We start from the raw sequence: 18000 nt of genomic DNA on the forward strand, positions 1-18000 counted from the left end.
TGGTTCAGGTCCCGATAGTGGGGGGGGGCGGTTTACATGACTGCAGGGGGGAGATCAAATCATCTTTTCGAGGGCGTTCAAGTGGAAGCCGCGGCCAAGGGGCGGGGGCAGCTGTAGCCCCCGCCGCCCCTTTAAACGGGGGGGGGGTTGCGGTGCTGCGCCCCCCCCCCTCCCCAGCCAGGGAGCCCGGCTGTGCTCGGCGCTGTATCAGCTGCACCGCGCACGGGCCCCGCCCCTGGAGCCCGGACGAGCGCGGAGCCGCCGCTCCCCCGGGTCAGGCCCCCCACGGCTGCAGGGGGCGGGGCCGCCGCGCGGCTCGGGCGGAAGCGGAAGTCAGGTGACCGGAAGCGCGGGGTGAAAGGTCGGCGCCGCGGCGGCTCTTTCCTTTTCCGGTCTGGGCGCCATCGGAGCCGCAGCCTCGGTGAGCCCCGGGCGGCGGGGCCGCCATCGGCCGCCATCCGCGGGGCGGCGGGGCCCGGCTGGGGGCGCGCGGGGCCGGGCGGGTCCGCGGCGGGGCCGGGCCCTGGGGCTGGGGCCGGGGGTGTTCCTGCGGGCAGCGGGCTCGGGACCCCGCGGGGCAGGTTCCCGGGGGGGGGCCGGGGCCTGGGGGGGCGCCCCCGGGCGGGGGGGGCTGGGGCTGGGGCCGGGGCCGGGGGTGTTCCTGCGGGCAGCGGGCTCGGGACCCCGCGGGGCAGGTTCCCGGGGGGGGGCCCGGGCGGGGGGGGCCGGGCCCTGGGGCTGGGGCCGGGGGTGTTCCTGCGGGCAGCGGGCTCGGGACCCCGCGGGGCAGGTTCCCGGGGGGGGGCCGGGGCCTGGGGGGGCGCCCCCGGGCGGGGGGGGCCGGGCCCTGGGGCTGGGGCCGGGGGTGTTCCTGCGGGCAGCGGGCTCGGGACCCCGCGGGGCAGGTTCCCGGGGGGGGGCCCGGGCGGGGGGGGCCGGGCCCTGGGGCTGGGGCCGGGGGTGTTCCTGCGGGCAGCGGGCTCGGGACCCCGCGGGGCAGGTTCCCGGGGGGGGGGCCGGGGCCTGGGGGGGCCCGGGCCGGGGCGGCCCCTAACGTGCGTTCTCTCGTGGCAGAGATGGGGAAGTTCATGAAGCCCGGGAAGGTGGTGCTCGTCCTGGCTGGGCGCTACTCGGGGCGTAAAGCTGTCATCGTGAAGGTAAGTCACCCGCTGGGATCAGGCCTGGCCCACGGCCCAAAGCTCCGAGTACCAGGGCGGCGCCTCGGGCAGCGGTGGCCTAACGCCCGGAGCTTTCTGGGCGCTGTTGAAAAGCAGAGGGCGGGCCAGGGCTTGGCCTGGGCTATGTAAGGGGCGGCCCCGCCTGCAGGTCTGGGGGTTCATGAGTGATTTGCTCCCCATCCCTTTGGCATGTAAACGTGGGGCATATTTAAAGAGCCAAAGGCTCTCCCCAGTCGCCATAGTTCTCTGTGCCGTTCTCGCGAGAGGCCTGTTCTGAACACGGCTGGGGATTTATGGGTTCTGATCTTCGTTGTCACTTCATCCCTTTGTGATTTTATGGGGTTTAAATCAAGCTCTGTAGGCCTTAGTCGCTGTGTGCGTGTTCAGTGAGGGTCGGTTAACGTTTGCTGAGTGGGTCACAGAGAGGCCAGCGCGCCGACATTCGTGGTGCGCCAGGATGTGACGGATTGTCTAATGGTCAGGTACTAATCTAGGATTGGGAGTCCCAGGGCCAGTTTGCTGCTGTGTCGCAAACTTGCTTTTGGACCCTGGACAAGTCACTTAATCCCTCTGGGTACGTCTGGCTGCAGCTGTGTCCACACTGTTACCTTCAGCGCACTCGCTTGAGCAGAGAGAGCCTGGATCTGTCTACCTGTGCTGCGAATCCAGCCTCCCAGGAGCTGTGCAGGGATAACCTCTGTGCCTCAGTTTCTCACCTGTAAATGGGTATAATAGCACTGCCACCTCACGGGGGGATTGTGAGGATAAATACATTAAAGATTGTGGGGTGCTCAGATTTAATAGTGACAAGGGCTGGATAAGCACATAACGTAATTAGACATCTGCTTTCTCTGTGTTACCTAGGAGCATCTGGAAACCTGTCATCCATATGCTGCTTGTCGGGCTGAGAACGGAGATGCCTAGAAACGTTAACTCCTAGAGCTAGATAGTTTGAGGTTGTTGCGTATATCCTGTTGTTATTCATGGGGGTTGCACACCTGCAGAAGAGAAGCCTCTAAAAATTCCATGGAATACAGCGTGAGCGTTCTGGGGACTTCCCTTAGAGCTGCTTTTTGTGGCATGCGGGCTTTAGATCTGTTCACATAGCTGAGGATTTTCTTTTGGGTTCTTTGCACCCTGCCATTTGGCTTTCTCTCCAAAGCCTTAAACTCGTTAAGCTATAGCAGTTTTTTCTGTTCAAAAGGTAGAAGACTCTATGGTGACCTCCCAGAATCCAGGTGTCTGTGCATTGCTAATAGGTCTCCTGTGTGTTTCAGAACATTGATGATGGTACCTCGGACCGACCGTATAGCCACGCCCTGGTGGCTGGTATTGATAGGTACCCACGGAAGGTAACTGCTGCAATGGGCAAAAAGAAGATAGCGAAGAGGTCCAAGATCAAATCTTTTGTGAAAGTTTATAACTACAACCATCTAATGCCCACCAGGTGAGCAGGCTCGGGGCTCCCTGAAGTGCTGCTGATAGAACTAGTAAACTCCTTTTCGTTTCCTTCCACATGGCAAAAGCAGCTTTTCTCTATGGTAAAGCCGAGAAATCTGCTTCTCTGAGATTTCCTCAGTTATGTTCTTATGCAGCTCAGTGAATAGATTTGCAGGATGCTGATTTGGGTGGCCAGTGCTAATTATCTTGGAGGATTCAAAAGTTGGGGTGAGACCTTCATGATCTTCCCCATTCATTTATCATCTCAATTCAGGCTGACACTCTCACTGTGGGAGAGAAAAGGAGGACTTGTGGCACCTTAGAGACTAACCAATTTATTTGAGCATAAGCTTTCGTGAGCTACAGCTCACTTCATCAGGTGCATACTGTGGGAGAGGTCGGTGAACAAATTCTGTTGTCCCCAAATGCATTTCTTGTGGCATTGGCCATTATTTAGACCTTTCCTTTTTTTTCTTTGGCTGGAGACAGCCTTCCTCTTGTAAGCTCTGAAGAGGATTTGTAATTACGATACGGATCTCCTTGGTAAGGGACTTTGAGATCTACTTATGGACAGTGCAATAGAAAGAGCTGGGTATTTGGGGACTGTAGCGGAACCAGAGCATTTCATGATACTGTCACTGGCCTTCCCTTCCCCGGTTCTGTTAGTGTTGTGTGCTTCTGATTGCACAGTGAGGGCAAAGCAAGGCTGCTTGGCACCTCTCACACCGTCTACTGGCTCAGAGTGCTTGAGGATTCCTGGGTCATTAGGGGTGCTGGCCTGATTCTGTCTCTTAGGTATGTTTTAACTGCCATCATTCTGTGGGCTGGCAGGAGAGGTGCACTGTCTAGCCAGGCTCAGGCTAGCTATCTCGCATCCTGGCATGTGGGTATAGCACATCTTTGGGATGTTTCAAAGCCTGCTGTTCCCTCTCTCTCAGGTATTCTGTTGATATTCCTCTGGACAAAACCGTTGTCAATAAAGATGTGTTCAGGGACCCTGCACTAAAACGCAAGGCAAGGCGCGAAGCCAAGGTGAAATTTGAGGAAAGGTGAGTTGGAAACTTGTTTCTCCCTCCCCCAGCTGCTTGTTACATTTTCACTTCTTTATTGAACTGTAGGAATCTGTTTATACTTCAGTTTCTGAGTCATTGAAACCTGCAACCCAGTGCCCCAGCTTGTTCTGGTTCTCAAGTGAAGTGTGTCCATCCTGACAGCTGTTGGCTGGGAGACCCAAGGAACACCGGGTTCATATAGCGCTGATGTCCCAGCATGCTCCTGAATGGGGCTGTGCTGGCCCTGCAGTGACAGTAACTGAGGGTCTGGCTGCTTGAGGATGTTAAGATCCTTCGCATTAACTGTAAATTAACACCAGGCCTCATCCTAAGTTAATATTTACCTACTTCCCTCCTTCACCTAAAATTCTACCTTTTCAGCTGGATGCGTGTAGTTTTTCACTGCCTGTCCTTCAGTGTGCCCTCTTTACCCCAAGGAGGCTGCATTCTAGCAGTGGGGGCCGGATTCTTGCAAAGCAGTGTGTTGCGTTAACCAGATTTAATATTGCACTTGCACGAGCACCTGTGACCATAGTGCAGGGAGCAACCTTGCCTGGTGGTGGGGGAGGAAGGGGAGGAGTAGGAGCAGACAGGACCTTAAAGGAGCTGTTTCCTAATTTTGTTGGTGTGGCCTCCTAACATCGTGTTCCTTAGTTACCTGTTAGGTGCATGTCACTGAATTCCCTTTCCTATGTACATGACTCCAGTGTGTCCCGGCTGCAATCAGTGCTTCAGGCTGGCTGATTTGCCTTCTCAGTGGCTTCTTTCAGAGCCTCCCCTTCAAAGGAAGGAATTGTGACGAGCATCCCCTGCAACAAGAAGCAATCATCCTTTCTTGGGACTTGCCTGCAGAGGGTGTAGTGGCTTCTATAGCCATCCTCACTGCCTTGGCTCCTTTGTTAGCTGCAGGATTACGCTGCTGTATCTCCTCTGGCTTGGGGCTGTGCAGATGTCTTGCTAACTTTGGAGTTGTGAAATACCTAGTGGGAATTGTCAGTCCTGCAACTGCCAAGAGTTGCTGCCCTTGTCCCCTGTTGTCTTGCTGACTATACAGGGTTAAAGAGGAAATTGTAGGCCTCATTTAACTTGATTTGGGGCACACATCTCCATGCTGTACTTAACCAAACAACCAGAGAGGCTAGTTCTGTCCAGGCAGATGCTGTTTTATATTCTGGGGTTATTCCCCTCCAGGTGAGGCACTGGCCCAGGATTTGGTGTGGGGAGTGGCAGTTTTGCTTTGCTTTCCTCCTTCCAAAGGCCTGTCACGCCTATTAGCAGGCTCGTCCCAGCCTCCTGTAGTACTTCTGATGTGGCCAAAGGGGTCACTGCATAGCAGTGAGGTGGCTCCCTCTTCACGAGGAGCTGAACTCACTGCTCTCCAGCCACGCCACGATGACGGACTGGGCTCTCTGCTGTGGGACCTGTGTGGCCAGGCTGCAGTGCCCACAGGAGCAAATTCTCACTAGTGGGTTTAACCCAAGCAGATGAGGGTGAAGAGTCCCATGTGAGTTTCCCCTGCAAAGGATTGGGGGAGGGAGGTGGTGGCTGCTCCAGAGCCCCACTCAGGCTGGGCAGATGTGCGCTTCAGTGGGCCTGAAGCGTGGGCCGAGGCTCGTTCGGACACTGGTGCCAAGCGTTCCCTAATGTGTGGATTGTGCTCTCTTTCAGATACAAGACTGGCAAGAATAAGTGGTTCTTCCAGAAGCTGCGATTCTAAACTTGTAACATGGCTGCATCAATAAATGTTTATTAAAAAACATTTTGTTGCCCTGTAAAGTGTTCCCTGGTGCGAAGCATCTGGCTTTGCAGTGTAAACATCACTGGCTCTGTGCTTCGAGTAGATGACTTGCAGGGGTAATTACAGTCCAAGCCAGCCAGGAAGGGATTCATGGAGCGTTAAATGGAATTAAATACTAACCGAGATGGCTTTGGAGAACTGCCCTAAGAGTTCTCTCCGTATCTGATGCCTTCCCCACACAATGTTGTGAGCAGATGACAAAGCTGCTCCACCTTTCCAGCAATGGAGGCTGGGTAGTCTAAAATGCGCTGAACATGAATTTAAGGTCACTCATGGGGAGGGAAATGATTCGGGATCCTGCTATTCCAGCTGGCTTTGGTTCTTTGCCTAAGAAATGGGAGTGATATGTTCAGTGAGGGGTGGGGTGTCATTTTTTTCCAAAAAGAAAAGGAGGACTTGTGGCACCTTAGAGACTAACCAATTTATTTGAGCATGAGCTTTCGTGAGCTACAGCTCACTTCATCGGATGCTGGTTAGTCTCTAAGATGCCACAAGGACTCCTTTTCTTTTTGCAAATACAGACTAACACGGCTGTTACTCTGAAACCATTTTTTTCCAACTGCCTTTGCTAAGGATTGGTCTGTATCTGGCAAGTGGCAACTTTGATTCCAATAGTCTCCAACTGCATCATTGACCTTTTGGGAGCAGAAGCTAAATGAAGGTGGTGTGAGCTCAGCAGTGGGTAGAGGTAATTTAGAGGGTTTATTGTGCAAAAATTGTTCCATCAAAAAGGTTTCATGAGCACCTGGCGGATGACTTATCTGACGACCAGGAACTCAACAGAGACAAATAAGCCTCTGGTCTCCCCCACACAGGGACTCAGGGCCACTCTACACTGTGTGAGGTTAGATGGGGATGTTGGCCCTTGCCAGGACCCCACTGCTATGAAGGGGGGATCGTTTCAGGGAGAGAAATTCTCTTCGCTGCCTGAACCGCAAGGCTTGTTCATTTAAAGGGTCCCACCCCTCGAGGTGTAAGCGTGACCATCAGGGCGCTCCTGGCTGGCCAGGAAGGGCCGGCACACGGCTGCTGGCGGCTGAATGGCACCGTGCAGCAGAGCCTGCCTGCTCCTGGCTGGAGGCAGCGTCTCCCCGCAAGACCGAGATGAACTTACAGGGTGGCCCTGGCGCGGTCCCTGCCCTGGGCAAGGCGCCGGGCTGCGGCCGCCCGGGCTCTGCCTCCGGCCGACGCCGCGGGGCGGGGCGGGGCGGCCGGGAAACGAAAGTGAAAGAGGGGCCGGAGTCAGGCCGGCAGCGCCGCTGCAGGAGGCTGGAGCGGTGAGAGGGGCTGCGGGTTCCGCGTGGGGGGTGCGCCCTGCGCTGAGCCCCCCGGGGTGCTGGGGGGGGCGGTTCCTGCCCTGGGTCCCCTAGGGGGTTAGCGGGTCTGCTCCTTGGCCCATGCCCAGCCCCGGCTGTGAGGGGGTTGTACAGTGCACCCCTTTTTCACAGGGTCTCCCAGTGTTCTCCCCACTCGTTGGGAGGCGCTGTGCCCCCTCCCTCATTGTTTCCAGCCCAGGGGCGCTGCCTCCCCAAGTCCCTGTCTGGAGTGACTGGGGGAGCCCCTTTGTGCCTGCGCCATTGGCTGCGTTCCAGGGATTCCCCCTGTCACGGAGTCCCGGGGCGATGCTCTGGGACTGCTCCCCAGGAAGCCAGGCAGGACTCTGGGGGAGTCTCCTCTCTGGGAGCAGCCTGTCTGCAGGACACACAGCTCACACAGCTTCCCCCTTCCTGGGTCTGACCTCGGAGCATTCAGCATCCTCTGCCCCTCTGTGCGCTTCCCACAGCGAGTCCGCCCAGGCGGGGTCCTGGGGAAGCCAGAGGGTCCTGCCCCCAACTCCGCAGTCAGACGGGACTCTCAGCCAGCCAGGAAAACAGAAGTTTATTAGACGACAGGAACATGGTCTAACACAGAGCTTGTAGGTGCAGAGAACAGGACCCCTCAGCCGGGTCCATTTTGGGGACAGTGAGCCAGACAACCCCGTCTGCCCTTCACTCCATGTCCCAGCCAGCCCCAAACTGAAAAACCTCTCCAGTCCCTCCTCCTCTGGGCTTTATCCCTTTCCCGGGCCAGGAGGTCACCTGATTCCTTTGTTCTCCAACCCTTCAGCTCTCACCTTGCAGGGGGAAGGGCCCAGGCCATCAGTGGCCAGGAAACAGGGTGTCGGCCATTGTCTGTGTCCAGACCCCTGCACAGACCTGCCCTCTAGGGCTCTGCAGTGATCATACACCCTTCTCCCCCCACCTAGATACTTAAGAACTGCATAGGGGAAACTGAGTGCCCCCCCCCCCACTATTCAGAGGAAACATTAAGAACAGTCCCACTTCGTCACACACAGTGCACTGGGGTGTTGCAGTCCTAGGGACCAGGCCAGCCCCACTGGAGCAGGGCCCATTTCCCCCCACCCCAGAACTGGTCCCGGCCGGACATTTGGGAGCCAACCCTCCCTTTAGACTGTGTCTCCTGTCGCTCCCTGCGGTTTCTGGGCACCTGAAGGGGGGGGCACAATCTTACTCAGACCAGAGTGACCTGCGGTGAACATGGGGTGAGCTCTCATCTGTCACCCCCATGAACCTGGAGAAACGCTCCATGCTGCAGTGATTGGCGAGTCAGGAAGGCCCAGGGTCTCCCCTGGTGACAAGCCTGTAGAGCCAACGCTAGGGGCGGGGAGCTTGATTTTGGTGCCAGATTCTGACACTTTGCTGCTTTCTCTCCCCAGGTGTGAGTGACACGATGACAGATTCCGAAGAGGTAACTGGGCACCAGGCGAGTCAGTCCCTGCCCTGGGTTTTTGAAAGCCAAAGTGGAAATTAACCTGAGAGTAACATTTCCTGGGGGGGCGCCAGGAGGTTGGTTGTTTGAGGCCTGGTCTTCACTAGGAAATTAGGGTAGTATAACCCTGCCACTAAGGCGTGTGAAAAATCCAGCCCCCTGAGTGACGCAGCTCACCCGACCTAACTCCTGGTGCAGACAGTGCGTTCCCATCAACTGGCCGCCTCGCCGAGGTGCCTTACCCCTCCCGTCCGCGTGGGCAGCGTCTTCGCTGAACTTCTGCAGCAGTCCAGCTGTTGCGCTTTGAGTGTAGATGAGCCCTGAGCGCGGGAAGCGGGAGACCACCCAGGGGAAAGGAACAGCCTGAGTCCAGCAGGAAAGTTCCTTCCCCACCCCCACGCAGATTCTGGCTCCACCCCCGCCCCTCTGGCTCCACCCACATTGAATTCTGACCCCTGTGCTGGTGGAGCCAGAGAGCTCATGTGCAGACGGTGACTGGCATGGCCCATGGCACAGGCTGCCCCGTGCTTCCGTGTGTGGGCCCCAGGGTCACTGACCTCTCTTGGCTTTTAGGAGTCCTTTGTCCATCTGCCCGAAGAGTTCAAACTGGGGAACAGCGCCCTCGTGATGACACCCAAATGCCTGCAGCAGGAGATTGAGAAGTACAAGGTGGGTCTCTGGCCAGGCACTGTAGGTTGAGCAGCTGCTTTCCACGTGAGGCGATGGCGGGATGGGGCAGGGGCTCAGAATGTGCCTACCAGCTGCAGCTCCCTCCGCAGTGCGCCGTTAATAGAGGCCCAGCCCCAGACGATTCTGGCTGATAGTGCCTGGGGAGCAGCTATGCCCCATTGCGCACCCGCACGGGACAGACTGGCATTCTGTGGGGTGGAAGTGGCCATGGGGACGGTGCAGCCTCTGCAGAGCAGCCCACGGGAGCCTGATGTTCCCTTCGGTGCCTCTCCCAGGAGCGCTGTCAGGTGCTGGAACAAGACCGGCGAGAGCTGGGGACAGCGAAGGAAGCCGCTGAGGACAAGACACGAGTATTCCAGAGAGAAGCCGAACTCCTCCGTGGGAAACTAGAGAGAGAGAAGTCTCTGAGCAGGGAGCTGGAGCCCTCCTACCAGGCTGGTTTCTAGGAATAGGCCCTTTGCACCCCACCCTCCCGTGATGCAGTTAGTCAGAGTCTAGTGAATATATCTCAGAACCACAGCACAGTCTGGCACAACTGGCCACCTCTGCTCAGCGAAGTCCCGGAGTAGCAGGGGCTGCGGGTGGGCGTCAGGCCGTAGCAGAGCTGGGTGGGGGGCGCGCAGGGCGGGAGGAGCCGGGGCTGCGGGTGGGCGTCAGGCCGTAGCAGAGCTGGGTGGGGGGCGCGCAGGGCGGGAGGAGCCGGGGCTGCGGGTGGGCGTCAGGCCGTAGCAGAGCTGGGTGGGGGGCGCGCAGGGCGGGAGGAGCCGGGGCTGCGGGTGGGCGTCAGGCCGTAGCAGAGCTGGGTGGGGGGCGCGCAGGGCGGGAGGAGCCGGGGCTGCGGGTGGGCGTCAGGCTGTAGCAGAGCTGGGTGGGGGGCGCGCAGGGCTGTAGGAGCAGGGCTGCGGGTGGGTGTGAGGCCATAGGAGAGGTGGGTGGGGGGCGCGCAGGGCGGGAGGAACAGGGCTGCGGGTGGTTGTCAGGCCGTAGCAGAGCTGGGTGAGAGGCGCGCAGGGCGGGAGGAGCCGGGGCTGCGGGTGGGCGTCAGGCCGTAGCAGAGCTGGGTGAGAGGCGCGCAGGGCGGGAGGAGCCGGGGCTGCGGGTGGGCGTCAGGCCGTAGCAGAGCTGGGTGGGGGGCGCGCAGGGCGGGAGGAGCAGGGCTGCGGGTGGGTGTCAGGTCGTAGGAGAGGTGGGTGGGGGGTGCGCAGGGTGGGAGGAGCCGGGGCTGCGGGTGGGCGTCAGGTCGTAGGAGAGGTGGGTGGGGGGCGCGCAGGGCGGGAGGAGCAGGGCTGCGGGTGGGCGTCAGGCCGTAGCAGAGCTGGGTGAGAGGCGCGCAGGGCGGGAGGAGCAGGGCTGCAGGTGGGTGTCAGGTCGTAGCAGAGCTGGGTGAGAGGCGCGCAGGGCGGGAGGAGCCGGGGCTGCGGGTGGGTGTCAGGTCGTAGGAGAGGTGGGTGGGGGGCGCGCAGGGCGGGAGGAGCAGGTGCTGCGCGTGGGCGTCAGGTCGTAGCAGAGGTGGGTGGGGGGCGCGCAGGGCGGGAGGAGCAGGGCTGCGGGTGGGCGTCAGGCCGTATCAGAGGTGGGTGGGGGGCGCGCAGGGCAGGAGGAGCAGGGCTGCAGGTGGGTGTCAGGTCGTAGCAGAGCTGGGTGAGAGGCGCGCAGGGCGGGAGGAGCAGGAGCTGCGGGTGGGTGTCAGGTCGTAGCAGAGCTGGGTGGGGGGCGCGCAGGGCGGGAGGAGCAGGGCTGCGGGTGGGCGTCAGGTCGTAGGAGAGGTGGGTGGGGGGCGCGCAGGGCGGGAGGAGCAGGGCTGCGGGTGGGCGTTAGGTTGTAGCAGAGCTGGGTGGGGGGCGCGCAGGGCGGGAGGAGCCGGGGCTGCGGGTGGGCGTCAGGCCGTAGGAGAGGTGGGTGGGGGGCGCGCAGAGCAGGAGGAGCAGGGCTGCGGGTGGTTGTCAGGCCGTATCAGAGCTGGGTGAGAGGCGCGCAGGGCGGGAGGAGCCGGGGCAGCGGGTGGGCGTCAGGTCGTAGCAGAGGTGGGTGGGGGGCGCGCAGGGCGGGAGGAGCAGGGCTGCGGGTGGGCGTCAGGCCGTAGCAAAGGTGGGTGGGGGGCGCGCAGGGCAGGAGGAGCAGGGGCTGCGGGTGGGCGTCAGGTCGTATCAGAGCTGGGTGGGGGGCGCGCAGGGCGGGAGGAGCCAGGGCTGCGGGTGGGCGTCAGGTCGTATCAGAGGTGGGTGGGGGGCGCGCAGGGCGGGAGGAGCCGGGGCTGCGGGTGGGCGTTAGGTTGTAGCAGAGGTGGGTGGGGGGCGCGCAGGGCGGGAGGAGCAGGGCTGCGGGTGGGTGTCAGGTCGTAGGAGAGGTGGGTGGGGGACACGCAGGGCGGGAGGAGCAGGGCTGCGGGTGGGCGTCAGGCCGTAGGAGAGGTGGGTGGGGGGCGCGCAGGGCGGGAGGAGCAGGGCTGCGCGTGGGCGTCAGGTCGTAGCAGAGGTGGGTGGGGGGCGCGCAGGGCGGGAGGAGCCGGGGCTGCGGGTGGGCGTCAGGTCGTAGCAGAGGTGGGTGGGGGGCGCGCAGGGCGGGAGGAGCAGGGCTGCGGGTGGGTGTCAGGTCGTAGCAGAGGTGGGTGGGGGGCGCGCAGGGCGGGAGGAGCTGGGCTGTGGGTGGGCGTCAGGCTGTAGCAGAGCTGGGTGGGGGGCGCGCAGGGCGGGAGGAGAAGGGCTGCGGGTGGGCGTCAGGTCGTAGGAGAGGTGGGTGGGGGGCGCGCAGGGCAGGAGGAGCCGGGGCTGCGGGTGGGCGTCAGGCCGTAGGAGAGGTGGGTGGGGGGCGCGCAGGGCGGGAGGAGCAGGGCTGCGGGTGGGTGTCAGGTCGTAGCAGAGCTGGGTGGGGGGCGTGCAGGGCGGGAGGAGCAGGGCTGCGGGTGGGCGTCAGGCCGTAGGAGAGGTGGGTGGGGGGCGCGCAGGGCGGGAGGAGCAGGGCTGCGCGTGGGCATCAGGTCGTAGCAGAGCTGGGTGGGGGGCGCGCAGGGCGGGAGGAGCAGGGCTGCGGGTGGGCGTCAGGTCGTATCAGAGCTGGGTGGGGGGCGCGCAGGGCGGGAGGAGCAGGGCTGCGGGTGGGCGTCAGGCCGTAGGAGAGGTGGGTGGGGGGCGCGCAGGGCGGGAGGAGCAGGGCTGCGGGTGGGCGTCAGGCCGTATCAGAGGTGGGTGGGGGGCGCGTAGGGCAGGAGGAGCAGGGGCTGCGGGTGGGCGTCAGGTCGTATCAGAGCTGGGTGGGGGGCGCGCAGGGCGGGAGGAGCCGGGGCTGCGGGTGGGCGTCAGGCCGTATCAGAGGTGGGTGGGGGGCGCGTAGGGCAGGAGGAGCAGGGGCTGCGGGTGGGCGTCAGGTCGTATCAGAGCTGGGTGGGGGGCGCGCAGGGCGGGAGGAGCAGGGCTGCGGGTGGGCGTCAGGCCGTATCAGAGGTGGGTGGGGGGCGCGTAGGGCAGGAGGAGCAGGGGCTGCGGGTGGGCGTCAGGTCGTATCAGAGCTGGGTGGGGGGCGCGCAGGGCGGGAGGAGCTGGGCTGCGGGTGGGCGTCAGGCTGTAGCAGAGCTGGGTGGGGGGCGCGCAGGACAGGAATCATGGGTGGTCCACTGGCAGAGCTCCCCTGCCCCCCTCTCTGATTGGCTTTTTCCTCCCTCCTGAAGGAGCTTTGTCTGGCAAAGGAGGAAAGGGGCAAGTTGCTTCAGGAGAAGCAGAAGCTGGAAAAGGAGCTGGAGGAGCTGGAGGCGAGGAGAGAGGCCTGGGAGAAGCAAGTGAAGGTGAGGAAGTTCTCAGCAGGGTCCCCCGCTGGCCCCGCCCGTCCGCTGGTGATTGTCGCTGAGGGGCCGTGGGCCTGGCGGGGGCCGATCAGTTCAGGGCTGGTTGCAGTGAGTGCGCTCGACTCCCATTCTGGTCGGAGAGGAGGGAACAGCAGCCCGCTAGCGGCTCTGCCGATCCGCCGAGTCCCCCGGCCGGAGTCTGGCTCTTGTGAGAAGTGGTGAGCACATGGGCTCGGGACCTTGCTTTTACATCTCGGCCGAGAAGATGCCTCCATCAGCGCGGCTCGGGGGAGCACCCTTCTGGAATCCTCCGTGTGCTGTGGGGGGTTGTTCCCTTGGAGGGCTCCCACCCGCATACTGACCCTGCTTCGCTTGGGAGGTCCGACCGGGTCCCTGCCCGGGCTGCTCCGGCGGCAGCCTTCCAGGCTTTAGAAAGCCGGCGCCCTAGGCGGGATTCGGTGGGGAGCTGAGCTGCAGGATCTCAGGTGGGGGCTGAGCGGGATGGGCCCCCACCGTTTCCTCCCACCCCTCCCTGGGCGCAGCACTCCCTCACGCTGCTCGGCGTGCTTTCCCCAGGTGCCGCCCTCCCTGCCGGACAGAAAGATGTTGTTTACGGGACACGTGACGGAGGCCGAGGACGTGAACGCACTGGTGGTCGCCCCTCGGGTCCAGCAGGCACTGCCTGGGGGCTCTGCCCTCCTCACCTTCGAGGAGCCGGAGGGTAGGTCTGTTGCTGCAGGCCAGCCTGCCTCTGGTCAGTGCCTAGTCTGGGCGGCCTCCCCGCTCCCCACACACTGGCTCAGACAAGCAGCCTGGTGCCCGCTTGGGGTCCCTCCCGCAGAGGTGCCTGGCCTGGGCGCGAGGCCCCAGCATTCCCCTCGCTGGGGGCCCTTCGTGCTGCTGTGGCTTGGAGCCCTGCTGCCCTTCGCTTTGCCAGGCTCTCTCTCCCGCCTGCAGAGCCTTCCTGTGTGGAGGCCGTGCCCCACGGCCCAGCCCTTCCTGTGGGGGGATTCCCTGCCTGGCTCGGCCCTGGCCCATCCCGTCCCAGAGCCGCATGCCTGGCGCTCCCCAGGCCTGAGTGGTTTCTCCCTGTTTGCAGTTGCGCAGAGGATCCTAGAGATGAAGTGGCACGAGGTGAAGCTGGATGAGAGCACAGGGTGCGAGGGCCAACTGCGAGTGCAGGCGGAGCCGGTGGAGCTGCTGCTGCCCTCGGCCCTGGAGGTGAGGCTCAGCTGCCGTGGAGTCTGCACGCCGCATCCCTTGCGGGGGCCGCTCAGCATCCTTGGCTCACCGTCAGTGCCCGGGGCTTTGGCCTCCCCCGAGGAACTTCGGCCGCCTCTCGCACGCTGGGGGGATGGGCCGTGCCCGGCAGGGGCGGGGAGCCTCTCGCACGCTGGGGGGATGGGCCGTGCCCGGCAGGGGCGGGGAGCCTCTCGCACGCTGGGGGGGATGGGCCGTGCCCGGCAGGGGCGGGGAGCCTCTCGCACGCTGGGGGGATGGGCCGTGCCCGGCAGGGGCGGGGAGCCTCTCGCACGCTGGGGGGATGGGCCGTGCCCGGCAGGGGCGGGGAGCCTCTCGCACGCTGCGGGGATGGGCCGTGCCCGGCAGGGGCGGGGAGCCTCTCGCACGCTGGGGGGATGGGCCGTGCCCGGCAGGGGCGGGGAGCCTCTCGCACGCTGGGGGGATGGGCCGTGCCCGGCAGGGTCGGGGAGCCTCTCGCACGCTGGGGGGATGGGCCGTGCCCGGCAGGGGCGGGGAGCCTCTCGCACGCTGCGGGGATGGGCCGTGGCCGGCAGGGGCGGGGAGCCTCTCGCACGCTGGGGGGATGGGCCGTGCCCGGCAGGGGCGGGGAGCCTCTCGCACGCTGGGGGGATGGGCCGTGCCCGGCAGGGGCGGGGAGCCTCTCGCACGCTGCGGGGATGGGCCGTGCCCGGCAGGGGCGGGGAGCCTCTCGCACGCTGCGGGGATGGGCCGTGCCCGGCAGGGGCGGGGAGCCTCTCGCACGCTGCGGGGATGGGCCGTGCCCGGCAGGGGCGGGGAGCCTCTCGCACGCTGGGGGGATGGGCCGTGCCCGGCAGGGGCGGGGAGCCTCTCGCACGCTGCGGGGATGGGCCGTGCCCGGCAGGGGCGGGGAGCCTCTCGCACGCTGGGGGGATGGGCCGTGCCCGGCAGGGGCGGGGAACCTCTCGCACGCTGGGGGGGATGGGCCATGCCCGGCAGGGGCAGGGAGCCTCCCCATGTCCTGCAGGGCTGTGTGCCCTGCTGTGGCCTGTTCTCAAGGTAACCAGGGCTGTGTTCAGTACCAGCACAAAGCTCCCCCCATTGGAGGCCTGGGGCATGAAGCTCCCTGGTGCCCACCTCCTGCCATGTCCCAGGCAGCCAGGGCCCCCTCTTTCCAGGCTGGGGTCGTGACGGCCTGGTACCTGCCCTGCAGATTGAGATGAAGCTGAGTGACAGGTGCATCCTGCTGTCCAGCCTCCCGCGCCTGGATCTCTCTGAGGAGCAGCTGCTGGACAAGCTGGAGATCTTCTTCAGCAAGAAGAAGAATGGGGGCAGTGAGGTGGAGCAGCGGGAGCTCCTGAGAGATTCTGGGCACGTGGTGCTGACCTTTGTGCACAATGGAGGTACGTGGTGGAGACGCTGAGAGCTGGGGTGGGGGGCCCTGGAGCTGTCAGTCCAGGGAGGGGACAGCTACCTGCAGCAGACAGAGCTTCCCTCTGTGCATCCGCCAGAGGGAGCCGTCAGGAGGGCTGGACTGGGGAGCAGGCTGGGGTGGCTCCAGGTTCCCAGAGGCTGCACTGGGCTAGGTGCCCTTGGCACCAGATTCCTGGGGTGTCCTTGGGCAGATGCTGCAAGCACCAATGCTGGTGTCTGAGCTGCCACTTTCGCACGCCCGGCACTGGTGGAAAGGCTCAGCCTGCGGGTGGGAGCAGGAGGTCAGGGCTTCTCTCTTCCTCGGCAGTGGCGGAGCAGCTAGCGAAGAAAGGACGCTTCCAAGTCCCCATTGGGAAGCAGACGTACGAGCTCAAAGTGACGCCCTACATACGCGGACAGATCACAGACCTTCAGGTAGAGGTCGCGAGCCCCAGTGCGTTCCCAGCGTGCGCTGCTGCCACCCCCGGCCAGGTGTGAGCCCCAGCGTGCACTGACCGCACCCCCCAGCGTGCACTGATCCTGAGACCCCTCCCCCCCCCCACCAGCCCCGGCGTACACTGACCATGCCCACTCCCCACAGTGGGCACTGGTCCTGACAGCCCTCTCCTCTGCACAAGTCCCAGCACATGCTGTCAGCGCCACTCCTGACCCTCGGACCACCCCCACCCTGGGCGTGAGCCCAGTGCCCATTTTCCACCCTACATGCACTTTGCACAAGCCTGCGTGCCCCACCCTGCCCTCGGCACGCTCCGCGCTCGCTCTCCCTCGAGGCTGAAGGCACACGGCCAGCCGAAAGGGTTGATGGCCAAGAGCACGAGAGGCACAGAGGCAGACTGAGCTCTGTCGGGCAGGGGCTGTCTCTTGTTCTGCATCTGCACAGCCATGACTGGCTCCTGGAAATACAGATGGCAACGCTGGGGAGTGGCTGAGACACAGTGAGGAGGAGCCCAGCTGGGGAACCCCTGCTCTGCGTTCCCAGCACTCCCTGCTGCTGGGTCAGACTAGCCGCTCTGCAGGGACCCTGCCCCGATGGACAGCTGCAGGAGGCTCTGTGCAAAGCTAAGCGAGGCTCCGGAGCTTGCCTGGCGAGCAGCAGGCAGGGTTTGTGCCTCTGTGCCCAGGGCCTGTGTCACACCCTGCTCTGACCCCCGGGGGGGAGAGGGGGGTCTCTGTGGCGTTTAATTCCATCCGTTGAGATCCCCAGCCACGGACGCTCTTCTTCCCTGGCTGCTCTCCCCGTAGCTCAGCCAACACCTCTGGCTGTGCCAGCAGGAGACAGCGCGCTCTGCGGGGTCACTCCTCTGCTCTCTCCCCCTAGGTCCGTCCGTCCGTCTGTGCCAAGACCGTGCTCCTGTCGGGGATCTCGGACATTCTGGACGAGGAGTCCATGAGGGACACCCTGGAGATTCACTTCCAGAAGCCCAGCCAAGGCGGAGGCGAGGTGGATGCCCTGGGATACGTGCCAGTGGGGAAACAGGGACTTGCTGTTTTTGAGGAGGACACGGACTGAAGCTCCTTCATGGACGTTAACCCGAACACAAGACAGTCGGCGCCCGGGGACTGGGCCTGAGACAGCCATAGGCTCAGAGCCCACGCGTGCTCCATGTAGCACTGTATAGATTAATCGGACTCTGATTGGAATTAAAGTATTTAGGGAGCTGCTCTGGGTCCTTGGCCGTGTTCTCAGGGCCGAGTGTGGATCTCTGGTGTTGTGGGGCTGGGCACGAGAGAAGGATCTTGTGAGAGAGCCATGGGGCGAGAGAACCCCATTTCGGAGCTTCCTGTTTCGGCCTGCGTGGCTCTCCGCGAAGCCCTGGCTGTCGCCAACACCCGGCATGGAGGACACGGGCATGAAATGGCGTGAAATGAGCAGTGGGTGAAATACCAACGGCTCTCTGCCCACCAACCCCAATAGCATTTAGGCCCTACTCGGGCATCTCGTTCCAGCAGGGTGTGGGGCCCGCAGGGTGTAGGGTTGATAAATGAGTTTGGAGCCTGGGGGAGTCAGAGTTTAGCCAAACCCTGATATTTACATGGGGGTGTGGTCTCCCAGGAGCATTAGTCAGAGATACCCACCCCCCATGCTGAATTTCTGCCCCCGCTGGGGTGGCAGGGGTGGGTGAGGCCTAGCCGTGCTGTCACTGGGCATCAGCCCCGTGGCTCTGCGGGGTGCAGGCTGGCATTAGCCGGCTGGGCTGGGCAGGGGGCCATGACAGGTGTGGGGTGAGGTTCTTGTCCATGGGATGGGCCATGCAGACAGAGGTTCCTGGGGGCAGGAGGGGTTGTATACCCAGCGGGACAGACAGACACCAGCATGACTAGTCTCATGGGGCTGAGCAAACCCTTTGTCGTGGGTGGGGGGGGGCGGGTGGTCTCTGCCTGGCGCCTCATTCCCACGTGCTAGGGAGGGGGCTGCAGACTGAGCCCCAGGTGCTTCTGCCTGGTGTTTGGGGGGGTGGTCCCAAATAACCCTGTTAGTCTTCAAGGTGCCACCGGCCTCCTCCTTGTTTTTGTGGATACAGACTAACAGGGCTACCCCCTGATATTTAGGGCAGGGGATAGTGGGGGGGGGCTGGGGCGCTAGCTGGCCTGGGGCGGGGGGGGTGGATGGGTACATAGGGTTGTGGAGGGCAGGAGCTA

General features: G+C 63.1%; 2 protein-coding genes across 4 annotated transcripts; both read left to right on the forward strand.

Annotated features, from left to right (window-relative positions):
* The first annotated feature begins 322 nt into the window (after positions 1 to 322).
* RPL27 (ribosomal protein L27) lies at positions 323 to 5429 on the forward strand. The gene is made up of 5 exons (XM_073325832.1): positions 323 to 421; positions 1075 to 1157; positions 2456 to 2625; positions 3557 to 3667; positions 5339 to 5429. The coding sequence occupies exons 2-5, from the start codon at positions 1077 to 1079 to the stop codon at positions 5385 to 5387; spliced, it is 411 nt and encodes a 136-aa protein (XP_073181933.1). The 5' UTR covers positions 323 to 421; positions 1075 to 1076; the 3' UTR covers positions 5388 to 5429.
* Positions 5430 to 6675: 1246 nt separating this feature from the next.
* IFI35 (interferon induced protein 35) lies at positions 6676 to 17022 on the forward strand. 3 transcript variants are annotated; one of them, XM_073325830.1, is made up of 10 exons: positions 6676 to 6745; positions 8185 to 8216; positions 8811 to 8906; positions 9203 to 9361; positions 12592 to 12705; positions 13282 to 13426; positions 13805 to 13926; positions 15140 to 15329; positions 15668 to 15774; positions 16679 to 17022. In XM_073325830.1, the coding sequence occupies exons 2-10, from the start codon at positions 8199 to 8201 to the stop codon at positions 16868 to 16870; spliced, it is 1143 nt and encodes a 380-aa protein (XP_073181931.1). In that variant the 5' UTR covers positions 6676 to 6745; positions 8185 to 8198; the 3' UTR covers positions 16871 to 17022. The 3 variants fall into 3 exon arrangements, with proteins under 3 accessions (XP_073181931.1, XP_073181930.1, XP_073181932.1); XM_073325829.1 differs by having other exon boundaries at positions 6680 to 6745; positions 8185 to 8231; XM_073325831.1 differs by lacking the exon at positions 9203 to 9361 and having other exon boundaries at positions 6680 to 6745; positions 8185 to 8231.
* The last annotated feature ends 978 nt before the right edge of the window (positions 17023 to 18000 follow it).

Source organism: Lepidochelys kempii, chromosome 27, assembly GCF_965140265.1.
Source record: "Lepidochelys kempii isolate rLepKem1 chromosome 27, rLepKem1.hap2, whole genome shotgun sequence".
NCBI classification, from domain to species: Eukaryota; Metazoa; Chordata; order Testudines; family Cheloniidae; genus Lepidochelys; species Lepidochelys kempii.

Bases quoted from the DNA above. Each gene is read 5' to 3' on its own strand.
- IFI35 (XM_073325829.1), top strand. From the start codon at position 8,199: ATGACAGATTCCGAAGAGGTAACTGGGCACCAG. The intron at 8,232-8,810 runs GCGAGTCAGTCC...CTTGGCTTTTAG, and splicing joins AAGAGGTAACTGGGCACCAG to GAGTCCTTTGTCCATCTGCC. The intron at 9,362-12,591 runs GCTGGTTTCTAG...TCCCTCCTGAAG, and splicing joins AGCTGGAGCCCTCCTACCAG to GAGCTTTGTCTGGCAAAGGA.
- RPL27 (XM_073325832.1), top strand. From the start codon at position 1,077: ATGGGGAAGTTCATGAAGCCCGGGAAGGTGGTGCTCGTCCTGGCTGGG. The intron at 2,626-3,556 runs GTGAGCAGGCTC...CCTCTCTCTCAG, and splicing joins AACCATCTAATGCCCACCAG to GTATTCTGTTGATATTCCTC. The intron at 3,668-5,338 runs GTGAGTTGGAAA...GCTCTCTTTCAG, and splicing joins AAGGTGAAATTTGAGGAAAG to ATACAAGACTGGCAAGAATA.